This window comes from Mastigoproctus giganteus, chromosome 6, assembly GCF_048544385.1.
Source record: "Mastigoproctus giganteus isolate SK-2022 chromosome 6, ASM4854438v1, whole genome shotgun sequence".
In the NCBI taxonomy this organism is placed as follows: Eukaryota; Metazoa; Arthropoda; class Arachnida; order Uropygi; family Thelyphonidae; genus Mastigoproctus; species Mastigoproctus giganteus.
The window spans coordinates 93573256-93590574 of record NC_143580.1 but is presented as its reverse complement, the minus strand read 5'-3'; the positions used below and the strand labels follow the sequence as shown (position 1 = coordinate 93590574).

The following is a 17319-nucleotide window of genomic DNA, read 5'->3' as shown; positions in this document are numbered from 1 at the left end:
TTAACAAGGAATTTCAGCTTCCGGAATACATACAAAAAAAAGCACTCAGTGACGTGCTTTCAAACAATATTTTGCAGTTAACTATGACCTCAGATTGACCGTCTGCAATCTCGAATTTGGACTAAATAGATTACAAGAGTTGGGTGTAGAGAGAACACATTTGAAAATCAAATGGCATATTGCGCCAGGTGACGTATTTGTAGTGTCTTCATGTGCACACCAACTAGTAGCCAAAGAGAGGGAAATTTTATAAACTACAATAAAATAGAACAGACAGTAGAAAGCAAAGTGGTATACAGTATAAATTGACAACGATAATATAAACTGATAAAATAAATATATAAAAGCGAAAAAAACTGAAAAAAGTGGTATGCACTACGCTATACCACTATGCATAGTGGTATGCTTTCAAATAAATCACGTTATCACCTCAGAGTGCAAGGCTTGTAGCAGGAAACACTCCTAATACTGTGGGTCACAAAGCGGTCTCTGATGAAGGCAGTGGCTGACTTTACTTTCCAAGGATATTCAAGGTGCCAATCACAACTGACCTATCACACTTAGAGTAAGCATAAGAAGAGAATGCGAGTGGAATTACTGGTTATACATCATTCCCTTCGACTATGGGGTGCCAATAATTTTTATTTAATTCTCTAGTATAATTATTCCAGCCTTCCGTTACAGCATTTATAACAAGCCTTGTGCACGCCCCGCGAGGGAGTACACAGATGTACATTCAGTTTCGAGATGTAGCCATTTTTCTTTTATTTTGGGATTAGTTTCCCTATTTGGAAAAGTGTCCAAATGGTACGAGGAAGCTAAAAAAATTTTTAAAAAAATTACTGTGGTCGGGGCACATTACGGGATAACACCAGTCCGGAAACTGTTGGCTCCAGGCACGTTCTGGTTCTCGATGCTCCTGGATAGCATCCCAATCTGCCTAAAGAATCGTGTGCTGTTATTGTTTAATGAATCTAGGTGTAACCCGTAATATTTAACCAAACATTTTCGGACGCTGTTCATAATACAGCTAAATGAGTTATGAATTAAACAATGCACTTACAAAATCGGTCGCATTCTGTTTCAGAACATTCTCTGCCATCATCTCTTATAGCAGATAAGGAAGGGGTAGATTGCAAGGAATACACCAAATCTTCGTTGTCCGATTCTGAACTGGAATTTCTAGAGTATATTAAATACACAAGAACTGCTTACAATTATTTACATAAAATCTATAAGAACAATTTACAATTATTTATATAAAATGTTCAAGAAAATGCTGTTAATAAATATTTACGAATAATATTTATTAACATTTCATTATAATTAAATTATAATTTATGTTATTTATTTATTTTTAATATAAAGATGGCAGAGCTGGGATACAGACAGAAAATAACTTCTCCCTTCTCACACCCACTTCGATCATATAGATTATGAATCTCCTGTAACACATCCTGGTTATGCTGTTGTAAATAAACGTGATGAATTATTCAATATGTTCAAAAATTCGGAGATTGACAGTTATATCTTGAAAGTGCTGCTTCATTGGGAGTTGGAACTTGTCACAACTTGTTCGTTGACTAATTTAGACAGTAATGTAAGAATTACCCGTTTATCAGCAGTCAATCTGAATTGTTTCGCTTTGAATATAAGGTGCTTTATGTGTTTCGTCGCATTTTAAAATAAGTGATTCTGATGAGCAGCGAATTTGCATCAAATTATGTTTCAAATTCAGAAAACTGCTGAAGAAATCGCCGACATTGAAATAAATAAATAAAAAAAAAAGGTTTCGGCGAAGGTGCCGTGGAGTCATTTGCAGACTTTTCAGTAGTCATCACAGCTTAAAGAGGGCCAATGTGTAAAGAAAATCTCGCTCTGGCCGCCTTTCAACTTCAAACCTAATGATTCAATCGCTTGCATTCTTGATCTCATCAGATTAAGTGATCAACGTTAACCATAAGCGAAGTTTCTAGTGATATATATATATATATTTTTTTTTTATGGGATATGTCAATACAAGATGCTCAACAACATGGTCACATGACATCAATATGGCATGTGACCCTACAGCTGCTCAACAGACCTGACAGCGATGAACCGCGTAAGATAAGGTGCCTATAAAATTCTGTGGCAACCAATCCCATAAGGTCTTCCACCAGCACAACACCTTAGCACATCAAGTGACCGAGGAGTTGGCTGTCGACATGCAATGCGACGCCCAATGGGGTCGCACTGCATGCCACTTTATCAAAGATCCCACTCATGTTTGATCTGATTTAAGTCTGTTAATCGTTTAGGCCACGGAAGTCGTTCGACATCTTCAGTTTCAAGATTCCACCAACACTTGAGTTCTATGTGCAGCGGGGTTGTTGTGCATGAAGAGAAAATCTGGGCCAACACACCCCTAAAAAGTCTCAATTTGGTTCAAGGATATTTTCTTGGTACCTCAGCGCAGTTACGGTACCCCTATAAAAACATGAAGAGGAGTGGGGCCGTTACCATTATCCCGTCTCACTATAAGTGTCCCTTTCTCTGAAGGTAGAGGGATGGTGCTGCATTCCTCGTCGTCTCCAGATGAAATGACATCTAGAGTCTGTTTTCAGGCTAAACTTAGACTCACCATAGAACTGTACTCCATTTGTTAGGGCTCCAAGTGACATTTTCATGGCACCAGTTTCGACAATCTTTGTGGTGGTTTGGGGTTAATAAGATGCAAACAACTTGCTTCCTTGTGTAGAGTCCACTTGAATTGAGCCTTCTTAACACAGTTCAATTGTAAATGTTTTCACCTATGGTCCCAACAACCTGAAGAGTCAATTGATGACGGGACATTGTAGGGTTCCGTCTTGCTTTTAGAGACAGATAGCGGTATGTTCTGGTTGATGTAGTCCTCCGGCTCAGTGAACTGGCCAACTGATCCATCTCCTAAAACTGTTTCCATAGTGCACAGACGACAGTGCGTGACACATTAAGCCAACGTGCCACCTCCGCCTGAGATCTCGAAGAATCATCTAAACGAGGACTTGCTATCCTGAGTACTGTGATGTGGTAGCACCTCGTGTTTTACATTTGCATGAATAATTTGCATAATATGCAGCGTTGTAAGGTAGATCGATTTCTATTGGATACTGGGAATTTGCATGCTAGGATGCTTATTATATTAAATATTCGCCTTTGGCGACACTGTTCGCAATAAAATATCTATAAAAAATATTTTGTTAATTTTGTCCTTTTTTTTAGGAGCATCGGCTACTAAGGTAATGTTGCTCCGTATACAGTATATTGTCTGTGAATTACGTGCATTAGGAGGTTGATTTCCTGTTTGCTGGATGAAAAACCCAAGTTTCCGGGAGAAAAATCATGCTACCCTTGCCTGAGACTGACTAACTCAGCCATGTTGTGAAAAAGAAAAGCCCCATATAAATTCCTCTTGTCATCGACGGGACTCGAACTCAGGTCTCTTTCACCCCGTGTAGGGAGGACGGCGATCCTCCCAACTGTACTATCCACGAAGGCGTTAATTTTATCGGGCAGTGTACTGCTATTATTATTATTACTACCGCCACGGCGGACTTAAATTCCTGCGTATTTTTTTCTTCAAAGCTTAAAAACTCCTTAAAAAGAAAGCCACAGATTTTCAACCATTGAGGAAATTATTAAGAACGAATACAGATCTATCAGAAGTTGTGAAATAAATCTATCAGGAATGCTTCCAGAAACTATTGGGATAGGTGTGTATATATTGTCAAGGAAACTCATTCAAAGGAGATGTAACCAAATAGCTGGCATGACCTTATCATTACTCAAATATCACTGGCTGAACCTTTTGGTCACACCTCAGAAGCACCATTCCTTTAAGAAATGGTGCACATAATTTGAATTGCTGCGATTACTTTTCAAGTTGGGATCGGACTGTAAACACCAAAACCACTGGGACAGCACACACGTAGATAAGATGTCATACATATGTTTTCCTTTTGGAAAGCGGGATAATAAATATAAATTATCTCGGTCGATTATGAAGTATTCATAATAAAATTCAAAGATCAGTTAGTCACGATGTACGGCATGCGGCGAAAATCAAGCCAAACGATGTTGCAGTACTGTCAACGGCAATTCTCCTGTAAGTTATTGACATTTTACTTGAGCAAGATATTGAGAGCGCAACGAAATGAATTCAAAACAGGAGTGATCTTTGCTGAAGCCAGATGATATCTCTCAAAAAATTCAAGTGTCCTGAAGTTACACTGCACACCTAAAACTTATCTTAAAAAACCCAACAAAACCTCCGGACCAACCGGCCTCATATCGCCCCATAGCCCTACTCTCTACCCTAAGCAAACTCTATGAAAGGCTGCTCCACAAAAGGATCATGAACCATTACAAAACCGCCAACCTGGAATCACCCAGGCAATATGGATTCAAACCGGGCTTCTCGACCATTGAAGTAGTCCAAAACCTCATAACCAAGGCAACCTAAAGTAACAAGAAGTATTTTCGGGTAATAGCAGTGGATTTTGCTGGGGCTTTCGACACCGTCTGGTGGCACAGCGTCCTTGGCAGACTCCGGAAAGCAGCACTCCCAGAAAACTTGTATAACAGTGTCCGGACAATCTGTCGGATAGGAAAATTGAGGTCGTCACAATTTTCCGAAGAGTTGTTAAAAGCGTCCAAAGGTGCTGCCCACAGGGATCTGTCCTGGGGCCACTAATGTGGAACTTGGTTTTTGATGACTTCTTGGCTCTGGACCTGGGAAATGTGGCCAGTCAGGCCTTTGCTGATGATCTCATTTTAATGGTGGAAGCGTACTCCAGAACGGGACTTGAAACACAGGCAAACCAAGCACTACAAACCTTACAGAATTGGGCGAAAACACATATGTTAATGATTTCACTAACTAAGACAAACTCAGTATTACTAAAAGGCTCTCTAAATATCAGACGACCACCGCAAATAAAGATAGCGGGATCCACAATTAAACTAGCAAAGCAAATTAAGTATCTAGGTATTATGCTGGATGGAAACCTCTCCTTTACACCTCACCTCACCTACTTGATAGAGAAACTAAGGAACAATGCAGCAATTGCAGCAAGAGTATCTCGCAGGGACTGGGGACTCAACAGGAAGACCCTGTCCCTGTATTATCAAAGAATCCCAGTGATCACCTACGGATCGCCAACCTGGTTCAGGAAGGCCAGAACCGCGGTCAACAGAAGACAGCTGGACACTATCCAAAGTAACATACATCTAACTATAACTAGGGCATGCAAAACGGTGAGCACCCAGGCTCTGCAGGTCCTGGCAGGAGCTCTTCCGCTGGACCTCGAGGTGACTAGATGTGGACTCATGTATTTACTGTCCAAGGATATACCTGCCTCCATCTATGACTTTACTTTGGACCCAACCAACAGCCGGACGACAGAGAAACAACGAATAGTGGCTCACATGTTGAAAATTTGGCAGCACAGATGGGAGATGTCGCCAAAGGGTCAAGTTACAAGAAGCTTCATACCGATAGTCGCAAAAATGTACCCAAAAGCCCCCTCGTGGTTCTATCCCGGGCTAAATACAACCTTCCTCCTGACGGGCCACGGCCCATTTAAAGCAAAACTGAACGCACTCGGAATAATAGAAGAGCCCACATGCACCTGTGGAGAACCTGAAACCTGGCAGCATATTATGCACGACTGTGAATGCTACGAAGAACATAGAAGTAGACATAACTGAAATTCAATACTTGCCGAAAAATCAAGAGTACCATCTACTGGATTCAGAAGATGAATACAAAGCCCTCAGCCGATTTGCACTTGACGTCTTCAATAGACGACGAACAGAAATAGCCATCCACAACGAATAGATGACCACAAATAATAAATAAAGGCAAACTGATAAAACATCAACACAGAGGAAAGGATAGCAAAATACTAAGGACAAACGGCGTAGAATAAACTATGCAGCAGAATAAATGAAACAGCATCGACCTAGGAACCAATGGGAGTGGCTCCAGCCAGGATGTCGTCGCTCCCAGGATGAACCCACACACCTAGAAAAGGACCAAGCCGCACCAACGAGTCATTATCAGACTGCACTTGCTGGAGGGCACTGCAAATTGCCGCTATGGCGAACTTGGCGGGGCTCCCTTGCCCAGCCCACTTTCTCTCCCTATCCCTGGTGGGGTGAGGTGAAGGTCTTTCTGCCCCCTCCCTACCCCACCACCCCCTCTTTTCCCTCTGGTGGGGCAAGGGCATGCCCCACTGATATACCTGGGGTCGCCTTCCCTATTGACCCCATATTTCTGTCATTTTCCCCCAGCCTTCCGTCTCTCCCCCCTACTCTACCTATATCGCCAGCGAAAAGCGAATGCCCCACACAATGTAAAAAATTTTAAATGCCAAACTCAACACACTTGCAACCTCTTTCGGCCTAATTAGATTCAAGCGTTTATCCCTCTCCCCCCTTTTTTATTTTTATTTATTTATTTTTATATATCTATAGGTCCTAGCCACTGAAATCTCAGGAAATTAGGTGGCAGGACCTGCCAGAGTACTTAACTAAAAATACTGGTGTACCTGGTCTGCCTCCACGGGGCAAAGTGTGGGCAATGTTGGGCCCCAGCAGGGGGTCTAGCGGCTAAACGGTCAGATGAACAACAGAACACAACACTACGTATGTACAATATCCATACACTTTTAAATCTCTGGCCTTCCCAGTGAACTGGTACACCCACAATGAAAGCAACGCGGAGATGGGGGAAACCTCTGGTGCCGTTAGACACTAAATACACTTTACTTTACTTTGTCCTAAAGTTATTCAGAGGGTTTTTTTCAGAAGGCCAGAGTCTCTAACTGTAACTGGAATTTCTACCACTGCCTCATAAGCTACTTCTCTAACCGTAAGGTCAGCATCAAAATTAAATGGAGCTGCAGTATGGTACCACCGAATGACTATACTGCATGCACAACGTAAAATTCAGCAAATTCAACGACTTAATGCTACTACAAATTACCCGCGCATATAGAACGACGTCAACTGCCGCCCTACAGGTACTATTATTATATTAGGACCATCCATTATTTCTAATATATACCCATCTAAGTATTTTGTCTGTAAATTGCATGTATTCTCTGGTCGATTTGCCTGTTTGCTGGACGAAAAAACCCCAGTTTCTGGGGGGAACCTTGCTATCTACACCTGCGACCGACTAACTCAGCCACTGAGGGAAAAAAACCATTAAAGTTCCTTGCGTCATTGACGGGATTCGAATCCGGGCCTTTTCCACCCAGTGTGGGAAGGACATTGACGATAACACTGCGCTACCCGCGCAGACTGCCCTACAGGCAATAACAGGCTGCCTCCTCTTGGACCTCCACGTCGCCTTTATCGGACTCTCTCATGCTATTAAGAAGAATAAGGAAGCAGAGTTCCTCGCTATTCAAACCCGTACCGATACCGACATCAAACAGGAACATAAACGTGTGTGGCTAGAATTGATAAACCTATGGCAAACCAGCTGGAATGATTCCACAACTGGTGCAACTACTAAACTTTTCCACCCTGATGTAACCTACATCAACAAACAACGTTCCACTTGGTTCTTGCCTAACGTCTATGCTACCTTCCTATTGACCTTCAAGAGATACCTTCGAGAGTTCGGCCTAGTTGAGGGTGCCCTCCGTACCTGCAGAGAAAAACTGAAGACTGGGACCACGTAATGCACTCATGCAACGTATCCTTAGATCTAAGAACCCAACTACTTCTAGACTGCCATACTACATCACTTCGACCAGAAACCAAGTTACTGGAATCTAACGATGCCTTCCGTGCCTGACCAGTTATGTCAACGAGGTCTTTCGTCGTCACTGGCATCACTTGCAACTCCCTAACACTGCTCCTGGATAACCTCCTCCACACAGCAACTGATACCCAGCACCGGAAACTTCCAGTCATGAAACTGCAAATTGCGGGCAGCCCTGCCGACGCCGCTCCGTGATTCTCCATTGTTACCATCCTGGACTCTTTAATTTGAGCTTTACCTGTTCTCTTCACCCCACCCATAGTCCTTCTCAAGGACTCCCATAACTGCACCTAGAACTCTCACTGCTCCTTTCCGCCTGGGGGGGATGCCCACGCTCTGTCACCCCGACTGTCTTCCTTCTTCCACTTTCCAGTCTCTTCTCTGCTCTTTCCTTGGCCCCTCCCACTCTAGCTCCTGCAGGAGTGTGGACCGGCCGTCAGATGTCTTTTTACTCCTTGGTCTGGCTCCTCATGCCAGTGGACGGATGCTGGGAGGCTCCTTCCTGGTGATCGCGCCTCGCAGAAACGAAGAGGCCAGTCAAACAGTACAAACAACACACTGCTCACACAGCCCACACTGACTGGCTTTGCAATGTTAACAGACTACTTGACGCGGATTTGTCTGAAACCAAGGGGCGCATAACAATAACACTATGTCCTGATGTTATATGTCGTTCGACGTACTTCCGAATCTGGCTACAGAAATGGACCAACCAGTATAGAATGCTTTGATTCTGCAGGCCATAGTCTTAATTACCGAATCAAGTGTAAGGCTGATATTGGGAACACATTCTGTAAGGAAGACAACTGGTATAAAACCAGAGTAGATCTACCGGGTGCAAACAGTCGAATAACAACGTTTTTCAATGGTATTTGTGCCTGCATGGTAATATTTATGGAGCCTAATAATTTAAAGCGAACTTGAACGAAATGATGATTTGGTTATGAAATATAAGGCCGGTTGAATGAGTGTCAAGAAATAGGACAAAACGTTTTTGTGTCTGCAATGCTGCCCAGACGTGAGAAAATGGATTTGATGATAAAAACCCTGCAGATTAACTCTAGGCTTGAGGTGAGAAACTTTCCACAGCATGGCGGTCTTATGTAGTAGACGTAATTTGTTTTGTAAAGAGAGTATCACGTAAAAAGATGAGGTGTAAGGGTTTGTTCAATGCCATTAATGAGATATTTTGGGCTCGGAGAACTGCTTTTTCAGGGGGGGGGTTAGGAAAGTCATAGTACGATCCACTCAGGTCAGTGGATAGGAGAAAATTACACTTTCTCTCTGAGGGTGCTTATATGCAATCATTAATTGCCTTAACCATTGATAGGTAAATTAATGTGGAAAAATTCCTCCAGCAATCTAAGATCACGTGTTCAAAAATTTTTTAGGTAACTATAAGAGGTGTATCATTGTGGTCAAAAGCAATAACGTACAAAACTTATTTTGTTTACAGTGCAATGCTAGTAGTATTGTAAACAAATTAAATTAATTGAAGATTTTTATCAATCAACTAATGCATTTGGGCATACGGTACCACTCAGATATATGAGATGAAGAAATTCATTCGGTGAACACTATGTTCAGGAGACACAAAGGTGGGCAGAGAGGTGAGCGAACGGTGCTTCTGATCAAAAACTGTCTTAAGTGGTAAGAATATTCCTTAAATCAGATCATAAAGTCGATGTTGTGTCAGTATGGTGTGAAATGACTTTCAGTAAAGGAAAGATGATAGTGTGTGGGCCGTGTCACAGGCTAAATGATTTTGGGGAGTGTGACAAAATTCTCGTTATCTCTTTGTTACCACATTAAATGAACTAATAAGTATGTAAAATGTAGATCTTACGAATATAATAGAAATATCTATTTAGCTAAAATAATTCCAGGAAGGGCAATGGAAAGGGAGTATTAAGTTTAAAAATAGTAAGTATTAAGATTGGATATTTAGTTTTAATGTAAATAAGGTTAATGTTTGAAGAAACACTGGATTTGGGTATGGGAAACTTATAGACGTATATGTTAAATAGCCACTAAATGGAAACAAAAATTCCGAAAATATAATAGAGCTAACAGGGACAGCAGCCAGGACTAGAGAGGGGGTGCCACATGTGAACAGACAAGAACAATAGGATCCTGAAACTGGATTATGAAGTGTCTCTTTTGATCTAAGCCACCGTTAGGAAGTAAACAGAAAATGAGTGAACGTCCAGTGTTCCCATAAAAAGAAAACGGCGTCAGGGTGACTGATATTTGGGTAAGTTGGTATATTTAGCCGAGAGGATGTCAACACGAAACTGAGTGTTTTGGAGGTAACTGGCATATATCAAAAGGTCATACTGCCGTGTGAAAAATTTGTAGAGAAGAATTGGTTTGTGCGCTAAGGAGACGGATAAGGAAATGCTTTAGCAAATAGGAAGGAATGAAAAATTAAACAGAATGTGGGGATTGGTTGCAAGTCCGTGGGGGAGGTGTTCCAAACTGGAGGGAAAAAGAAAAGTTCGGGGGGAGTAATTGAGCAAGTGTCCAATCTATCTTCTTCTCTGTGGTCTAAGGGGAGATGGTCGTGAGTTTGCGGGTTGAAGTGGAAGTAGATTTTTTGGTGATCGGAGTTCACATCTCGTGGTAGTAAGGTGAAGAAGAAAAAGAAGAAAAAATGGGGAGATAAAGGGGTAGTGAGGCGTAGAGGACGCGAGTAATTGCAGCCTGAAAGTGATGATGTTTTTTGGAAGTATAGACGAGTGGGAACATGTGCGTCGAAAGTTTAAGGTTAAGGTAAAAAGAAAGCCTTGTCCGGCATCGAAAAGCAGTGATAGGGTGATCGGCGTCGCTGGCAACGTAATCGCAAGCTGTACCTCCGAAGCTGTCGTGTAAGAGCCTACACTTGTATCTAGGGTCCGGCCTGTTGAGAAATGGCCAGTTGTGCAGATATGTGAGCTAAGAAAGGAAAGAAAAAAAAAAAATCAGAGCGCCCAAGAAATGAACTTAAGCCTGTCTGCTACGAAGGAAACCTGGGCGAAAGCGAATTGGAAGTAGCGGCCAGTTCGGAACGTAGGTCTGTTCCTGTTTTTTTTTTTTTGTTTTTTTTATTGAACTCATGGACTCATAATCTAAACTCTGTAAGAAATTGATTGATAGTTCTTTCTAAAGAAAATTCAGTTTGAAATAGGCAAGTTAGTTACTAAGGTTGAGATACACTGTTATGAATGTTAATGATTATGAAATAACGTAAGGGTGGTACAGGGGTAATAAAATGAGAGAAATAGTACAAAATAATTAATATAGAAATATAATCATAGGGATAGTAAGTCGAGGATATGTTAACATGTAGCATTAATTTAGACAAGGAGCCTACAAATGATAACTTGACAGATACGGTTTGTAGAGAAAGAAATTTTATTTATTGAGAAACCTCCTGAATGAAGGGAGTAACTAAGGTAGAATGAGTGATCTGTAGTGAATATTACTGATGAAAGAGTATACCAGTTGTAATAAATTTCATGTGTTAAAAGCTAAGAGATCTAATAAAATAGTAAGAGTTGTAATGGATATTACTGGTGTAAGCGATAAAAAATAGTAATAGATGAGAATAATTGGATATTCATTGAGGATTCATAATATGTAAGCTGCAATTAATACAAAGTGGATAATTTGTAACGGAAAAGGAACGACCTCGAGCATTAGTCCTGAGGGAGAGATAGTGTATTGTACCATAGTATGGTTTATATATATAGAAATTGATATGCGTGTATGTAATTATTTATTTTTTTTATGTAAAAGTTGTATATAATATTCATTAATGGTTTGAGATTTTTATTGTAAAAAATGTGTCTTTAATGTTCTGCTAGCACACAACTTTACACACACCCCTAGAATCTTGAATTTTCTGTGACTTGCAGTTAGATTTGCGTTTTGTGGGGTGGGCTCGTGACTTCAGTAGGGTAGAAGTCAAAACTCAACAAAAACAAGCCAAATAACAACATAATTCCCCCCCCCCCCACACACACACACGCACAAGTACGACTATCTCATTATTGAACTTCAACCTACCTGGTATAAAATGGAATGCATTGACCAAAAACTGACTACAATGGTATAAATTTTTTCCAATAAATTGCATGATTGTTACTTACCCTAGCATCGGTGAGGAGGAGGGGGAGGGGGTAAAGAGGCTCTAATATCGTAGATTTGGTTCTCACTTAGGAGACTAATTTTATTAAAAATCTTTCAGTTGAAAAACGAATAACAAGCAATCACAACAATAACATAAAATTGGATGTGCCTAAAGAAATCTACGTAATCAAAGGTAAAGGCAAGAGTTCAATTTCAACAGGAATGGGACCATAAAAGAAAATTTCTTGGGCTGCTCAATATAAATATGGAATTATTTGCTGTCGGATATAATATATGCAGCAAAAAATATTCAAAAATATCTTTAAACCACAAACGAATTACGTTTGTGAAACCACAAACGTAATTACACCAGTCATCAAGTTCTGTAAGCGTAATACGACTAAATGTATGTCGGCTGACGTAAAGAGTGTAAGTGAGCAAAGAAAGCAAGCACGGAACAGTTTATACTGAAACCCCACAAGGACACAGAAGACGTTTGTTGACGTTAGGCTTGAATTTCTATAGATTGTAATTTCCAGGAAATACGTGTAAAGGAAGGTTGTTCCAGAGAAAAGAAGCAGGTTAACAAAAACGAAGGAAGATGAAAAGTTAGTTCAATGACTCTGCGGTTGGACAGGGAAAAATTGACTAGCTGAGGCAAGTGTTCGGACTGGTTAAGAAGACCGCGGTGGAATTACAGATGCAAGAGAAGAACAGCTTCCAGAGAAGTCTCCGTTGTTGTTGATGATGATGTAGGGTTTTAGGCGCATCGGCAACTCAGGCAATATTGCACCTTATATAATGTATGTAAATTTCTTGCGTTCTGCGGTGGATTTACTGTTTGCAGGACAACAAATCCGCGGAAGTATCTGCAGAAAAGGCAGGTAACAGTAATGAACGACGGAGATTGGAGAGCGTTTTATAAGAGATGGCCATTAATTAACCTGACCGCCCTCTTTTGAATGTAGTTTAAGAGATTGAGAGAGGTTTCGTGGCCCAACATGTGGGAAAAATACTTCAGGGAAAGCGGATTTGAAATCTGAATATAGAATAAGTAGCTATTTAAAAAGAATAAAAAAGAATAAAATAAAAATAACGCAGCCAGCGAAAAGGAAAATTCAGTTGTTTATGCAGAGAAACCAATATTTGTGATGCGTTTATGCCAAGAAGGATTGATGTCAAGTAATTCCTCAAAAGAGGTAATGCCAAGGTGGTCCCCAGTTGTATCTAAAATTCTGAGTGTCACCGAAGATTGGAATAAAAGCAATGTACTTTTTCAGACAGGGCTGAGTTTTGGAAGGGCTGAAGTTAACTAAGTAATTTAAATTATTCTAAATATGTTTTCTTCGCTCCATTGGGGAATTACCTGGAGATCGGTATTTAAAAGATGACGGAATTCATATTTCAGATCGCTGACCATATGGAAGGTTACGAGATAGTTTAAGAGTGGTGGAAAGAGTAGAGATAAGTGCGAAGGAATGATAATTAATAGCGAGGTATTTGTTACCATTTTTATGAACTGTTAGGGAGCAAATTTCCATGCAGAAGAAAAATACCAGGGGAATCAGGAAGTGTGAAAATGCAACACAAAACACGAGCAAGCTCAGGAGCAGCAAATATTTTGAGAACAAGCAGAACAAAAACATCAGGAAGCCTAAAGCTTCACTGGCTTCAAATTGACTATGTGGACATGTGTTGTGTAGGGTGGCCCCTAAATGTTAGTTCACCTTCGTCTCGTTACTTTATGATGATATATAAAACTCTGTAAAAAGGCTAGAAATGAGCGCTGTGTGTGTGTGTGTGTGTGTGTGTGTGTGTGTGTGTGTGGTTTCTGGCCACTTTGCTACTGGGAAGCAGCGATCATCGGGAAGGCTGCTTCCCAGTTTTTAGTATAATTTCCATAAGGGCATTTGTTATATAAATTGAGGAGTAATTCTTGCATTATTAATAAAAAAAATGAACTAAGTCGAGACCAGGACATTTGTTGGTTCTGATGTTGGCTGTAGTGGGGTTTTAGGAACATCAATGACTAAGGCCATAATTGCTCCGTGTATACTGCCTGTAAATTGCGTGGGTTCTGTGGTCGATTTTCTTTTTGCTCGACGAAAAACTAGACTTTCAGGTTGAAAAACCATGTTATTCTCACCTGAGACCGACTAACTCAGCCATGTTGTGAAAAAGGCTCATAAAAATTCCTTACGTCATTGACGGGACTCGAACTCGGGTTTTTTCTACCCAGTGGGAAGACGGCGATTGAACTAACTGGGCTACCCACCAGAGCTCTGATTTTGGGGATGGCTGATTTCAGTTCACTCATGATAAAGCGTTAAAAAGAGTTCAGTGTTCAAGGGGTTGGTATGAACAGTTGTTATTTCTGATGGAACAATGCTCAGGGTAAATCGGTGGATGGATCATTGTGTAGAAGTAGCCTGTCCAGTCTAGCATTGACAGTGTCCTGCACTTTACTTCTACATTGTTGCTAATGATGGTATTGTAAACCTCTGTAGAGTGGATTTCAATTTTGCTGAGTTCATGTAATAGGCCCCATCGGTCAGAGTTGCCAACAGTTTGGATCATACCAGTTTCTTTTCCTCTGATAGTGTTTGCGTGCTTTATGCACTTGCTTTTGCAAAACAGAAAGCTCTTTGGTCCACCAAGGAACAGTGTTTGGGAGAACAACATTCTTCTTAGTTGAACGGGTTGTAGCCTTAATTAGAGCGATTTGAACGTAAGTGGCATATTCAGTTAGCAGACGAGGAGACCAGGGAAGAAGATATACCTGAAGAGAAGTAATGTCAAATAAAAGAACAGAAACTATTCCGGTTGATTTTTTTTCATTGAGTATCTGACTATATCCTGTGGAGGAGACTAATTTAAGCCTGTTAAAGATCCAAGGAAGATAAAAAGGGTAATAGATCTGTGATCATTATTTGTAAGGTCAATGTTTACTTTCCAGTCTGCAATTTTTGGAGATATGCTGTTAGTAGACAAGGTAAGATCTATAGCAGATATTCCCAGAGTATTGGAGAGTGTATATGGCTAATGTGGCAGATTATGAATAATTAGATTGTGTGCAAAGATTAACTCCTCAAATAATTTTCCTTCGTTGTCTAATAAATTGGCAGTTCCGAGAGTTTCGAAAAATTTTTCGAGATACAGTAAGGAAGAGTTCAGGTCTGTAGAACAAGGCCAGTACAGGGATGTTATGCAAAAGGACAAAGACGACAAGGTTACAAGAATACAAGTAAAATATTAAGCACACAGACTTTAAATGACTGTAATGTTTAGTTTCTTGATTAATATGACAATGGCCGATTTAGGATGAGGAACTGAAGCGAAACCCAAAGAAAATTCGATGACTTTTGAATATTCGTCATGTGACTGTTTTGAGAAATAGTACTCCTTATGCATATTAAGTCCGCATGGTACGGTATTCTTCATTGACAATTCTTAACTCATCTGTAACACTTTGAGATCTGTGTGCATTTATTTGTAATATTTCTATAGCTGTATTGCTGTTTATATTCGTAAAACTGCGGTTGGAAATAGTCGGATTATTCATTTATTGTTTTCGTACGAGATATTTCAAGGTCACATAAGTATTTGGGGCGCTGCGTCCCTGACTAAATGGTTGGGATCTCTCTTTCTTCTTTTGCAGTTAATGCATTAGGTGGTCCAGCTTTGTGCGCGAAATGTGCAAAATTGTGTCCACCGTTGGCGCAGTGGCCGCAATATGTTGAGTTATGGGAGCAGTAATGAGAAGAATGTCCATATCCTAAGCATTTACTTATAACAGTGAACTTATGGTATTTATGAGCATTATGCCCTAAGTATATTCTATCATTACTCTGCAAGCATTTAACAATTCTTGGAGAGAAGTCAATTACCCAATTCACAATTCTCTTGGCTTTTTAAGCTGTATTAAAACCAAAATATGTTTCTTGTGCAACTTCTCCACGAAAAAAAAAAAATCGTCTTTATTCTTGTAAAAAAAGGTCATCCACTATATCTTCTTTGGTCTTTTCACATACCTCTGTAGGAAGACCACAGGATACGTTCAGGCGTGTTTAGTATACTAAATAGTGATTTACCAAAGTCACCAATACAAGAGTTCGACGAGAGGTCGGGCGCCACTAATTCGGTCTCATCTTTAGTTCAGGATAAAATAAAACATCAAGTTGTAACAGAGGTGAGAATGGAGATAGGTATAGGCTGCAACAAATGGCTTTGGCAAAAATCCAACTCGTATTTTAAAAAGCAAGTTTTCTACTCTTGAATCGAGTTTTGATTGATTAATAACACCTTTTCAATTGTTTCTAGCTTTGGTGTAAGCGAAAAATTAAACTGGAGACTTGAATAAAAGTCAATTTCGACATCTGGTATAATCATTAAATAATATTATGTAAAAAAATCGCTGCTGGGGATAATACCGGTGAAAGCTGATTACGAGATAGCACTAAGCGCTATATATACCCTCGTGGTAAGCACAGCGGTTTTAATTACCGTTCTTCCATACCGGGTAGAAAAGAATTGAGTTCAAAACGCATCAGTGAAGCGAGGAATTGTACGGGCTTTTTTGCAGTTTGGCGGCTAAGGTGAAGAAAGCCAACACGAGAACGACGAGAAACGTAGGATAACTTACACGGAAAATTAGTTTCCCGACACCAGCGCTGCTCGCTCGGTAAACAGACGGTAGGTATTATCGGTCTGGGGCCGAAATCGAGAAGGATATATTGATTGACAGGTAGGCGTGGCAAATGATGAAATGATTGGTGGTGGGCGCTACAGAGGACAAGCTACTGTGTAGTCATTGGTTGGCATTTTAATGTATATTTATGAGTAAAGAACGGTGCATAATAGTTTTGTAATGAACGGTAAACAGGTAATAGTAGCGATGAATCTTTCAAATATGGAAGACATTTGTAAGGAAAATAAAACGTTGGTTGATTTTTTGATGAAAACTACATTAATAAAAGTTTCGTTCTGTTCATTTTTATGTTCTTCATTATGTTTTTTTCTCATTATTAAAAACAAATTTTTGGAGTTCGTGAGTGTTTTTACTTTACTGTTGATTTAGATTTAGTTGCAAAAAAAGGAAAAGGTTTCTTTATTTTCGGTTATATTTCGTAACCTGACCTTAAATGGTAGGTTAGAAAATAATAGAAACGGTTTCTTTATATTTAGTGACCTAACCTTAAGCGTTAGGTTAGGAAAAAATATAAGGAAAGAAAGATTATATATATATATAGTGAATAGCTATATATACATATATATATATATATATATATATATATATATATAATTGAGGTTTTGATTGATATAGTTGATATATATATAGTTGAGGTTTTGATTGACGTTATGATACGTGTGTATCCGCACAAATGTCTTTAAAAATAAAAGTACAGTAATAA

At 40.0% G+C, this 17319-nt stretch overlaps 1 protein-coding gene across 2 annotated transcripts in view; it reads right to left on the bottom strand.

The window, feature by feature from the left end:
• The window catches only part of LOC150084464 (cell adhesion molecule Dscam1-like), a 616978-nt gene that overhangs the window by 24614 nt on the left and 575045 nt on the right, over positions 1-17319 (bottom strand). Inside the window, exon 25 of one of the 2 annotated variants that reach the window (XM_090376089.1) lies at positions 1064-1182. In XM_090376089.1, coding sequence (XP_090232215.1) covers positions 1064-1182 — 119 coding nt within the window. Of the gene's footprint in view, positions 1-1063; positions 1183-17319 lie in introns of those variants that run through there. The other variant, XM_090376090.1, reaches the window with a different exon arrangement.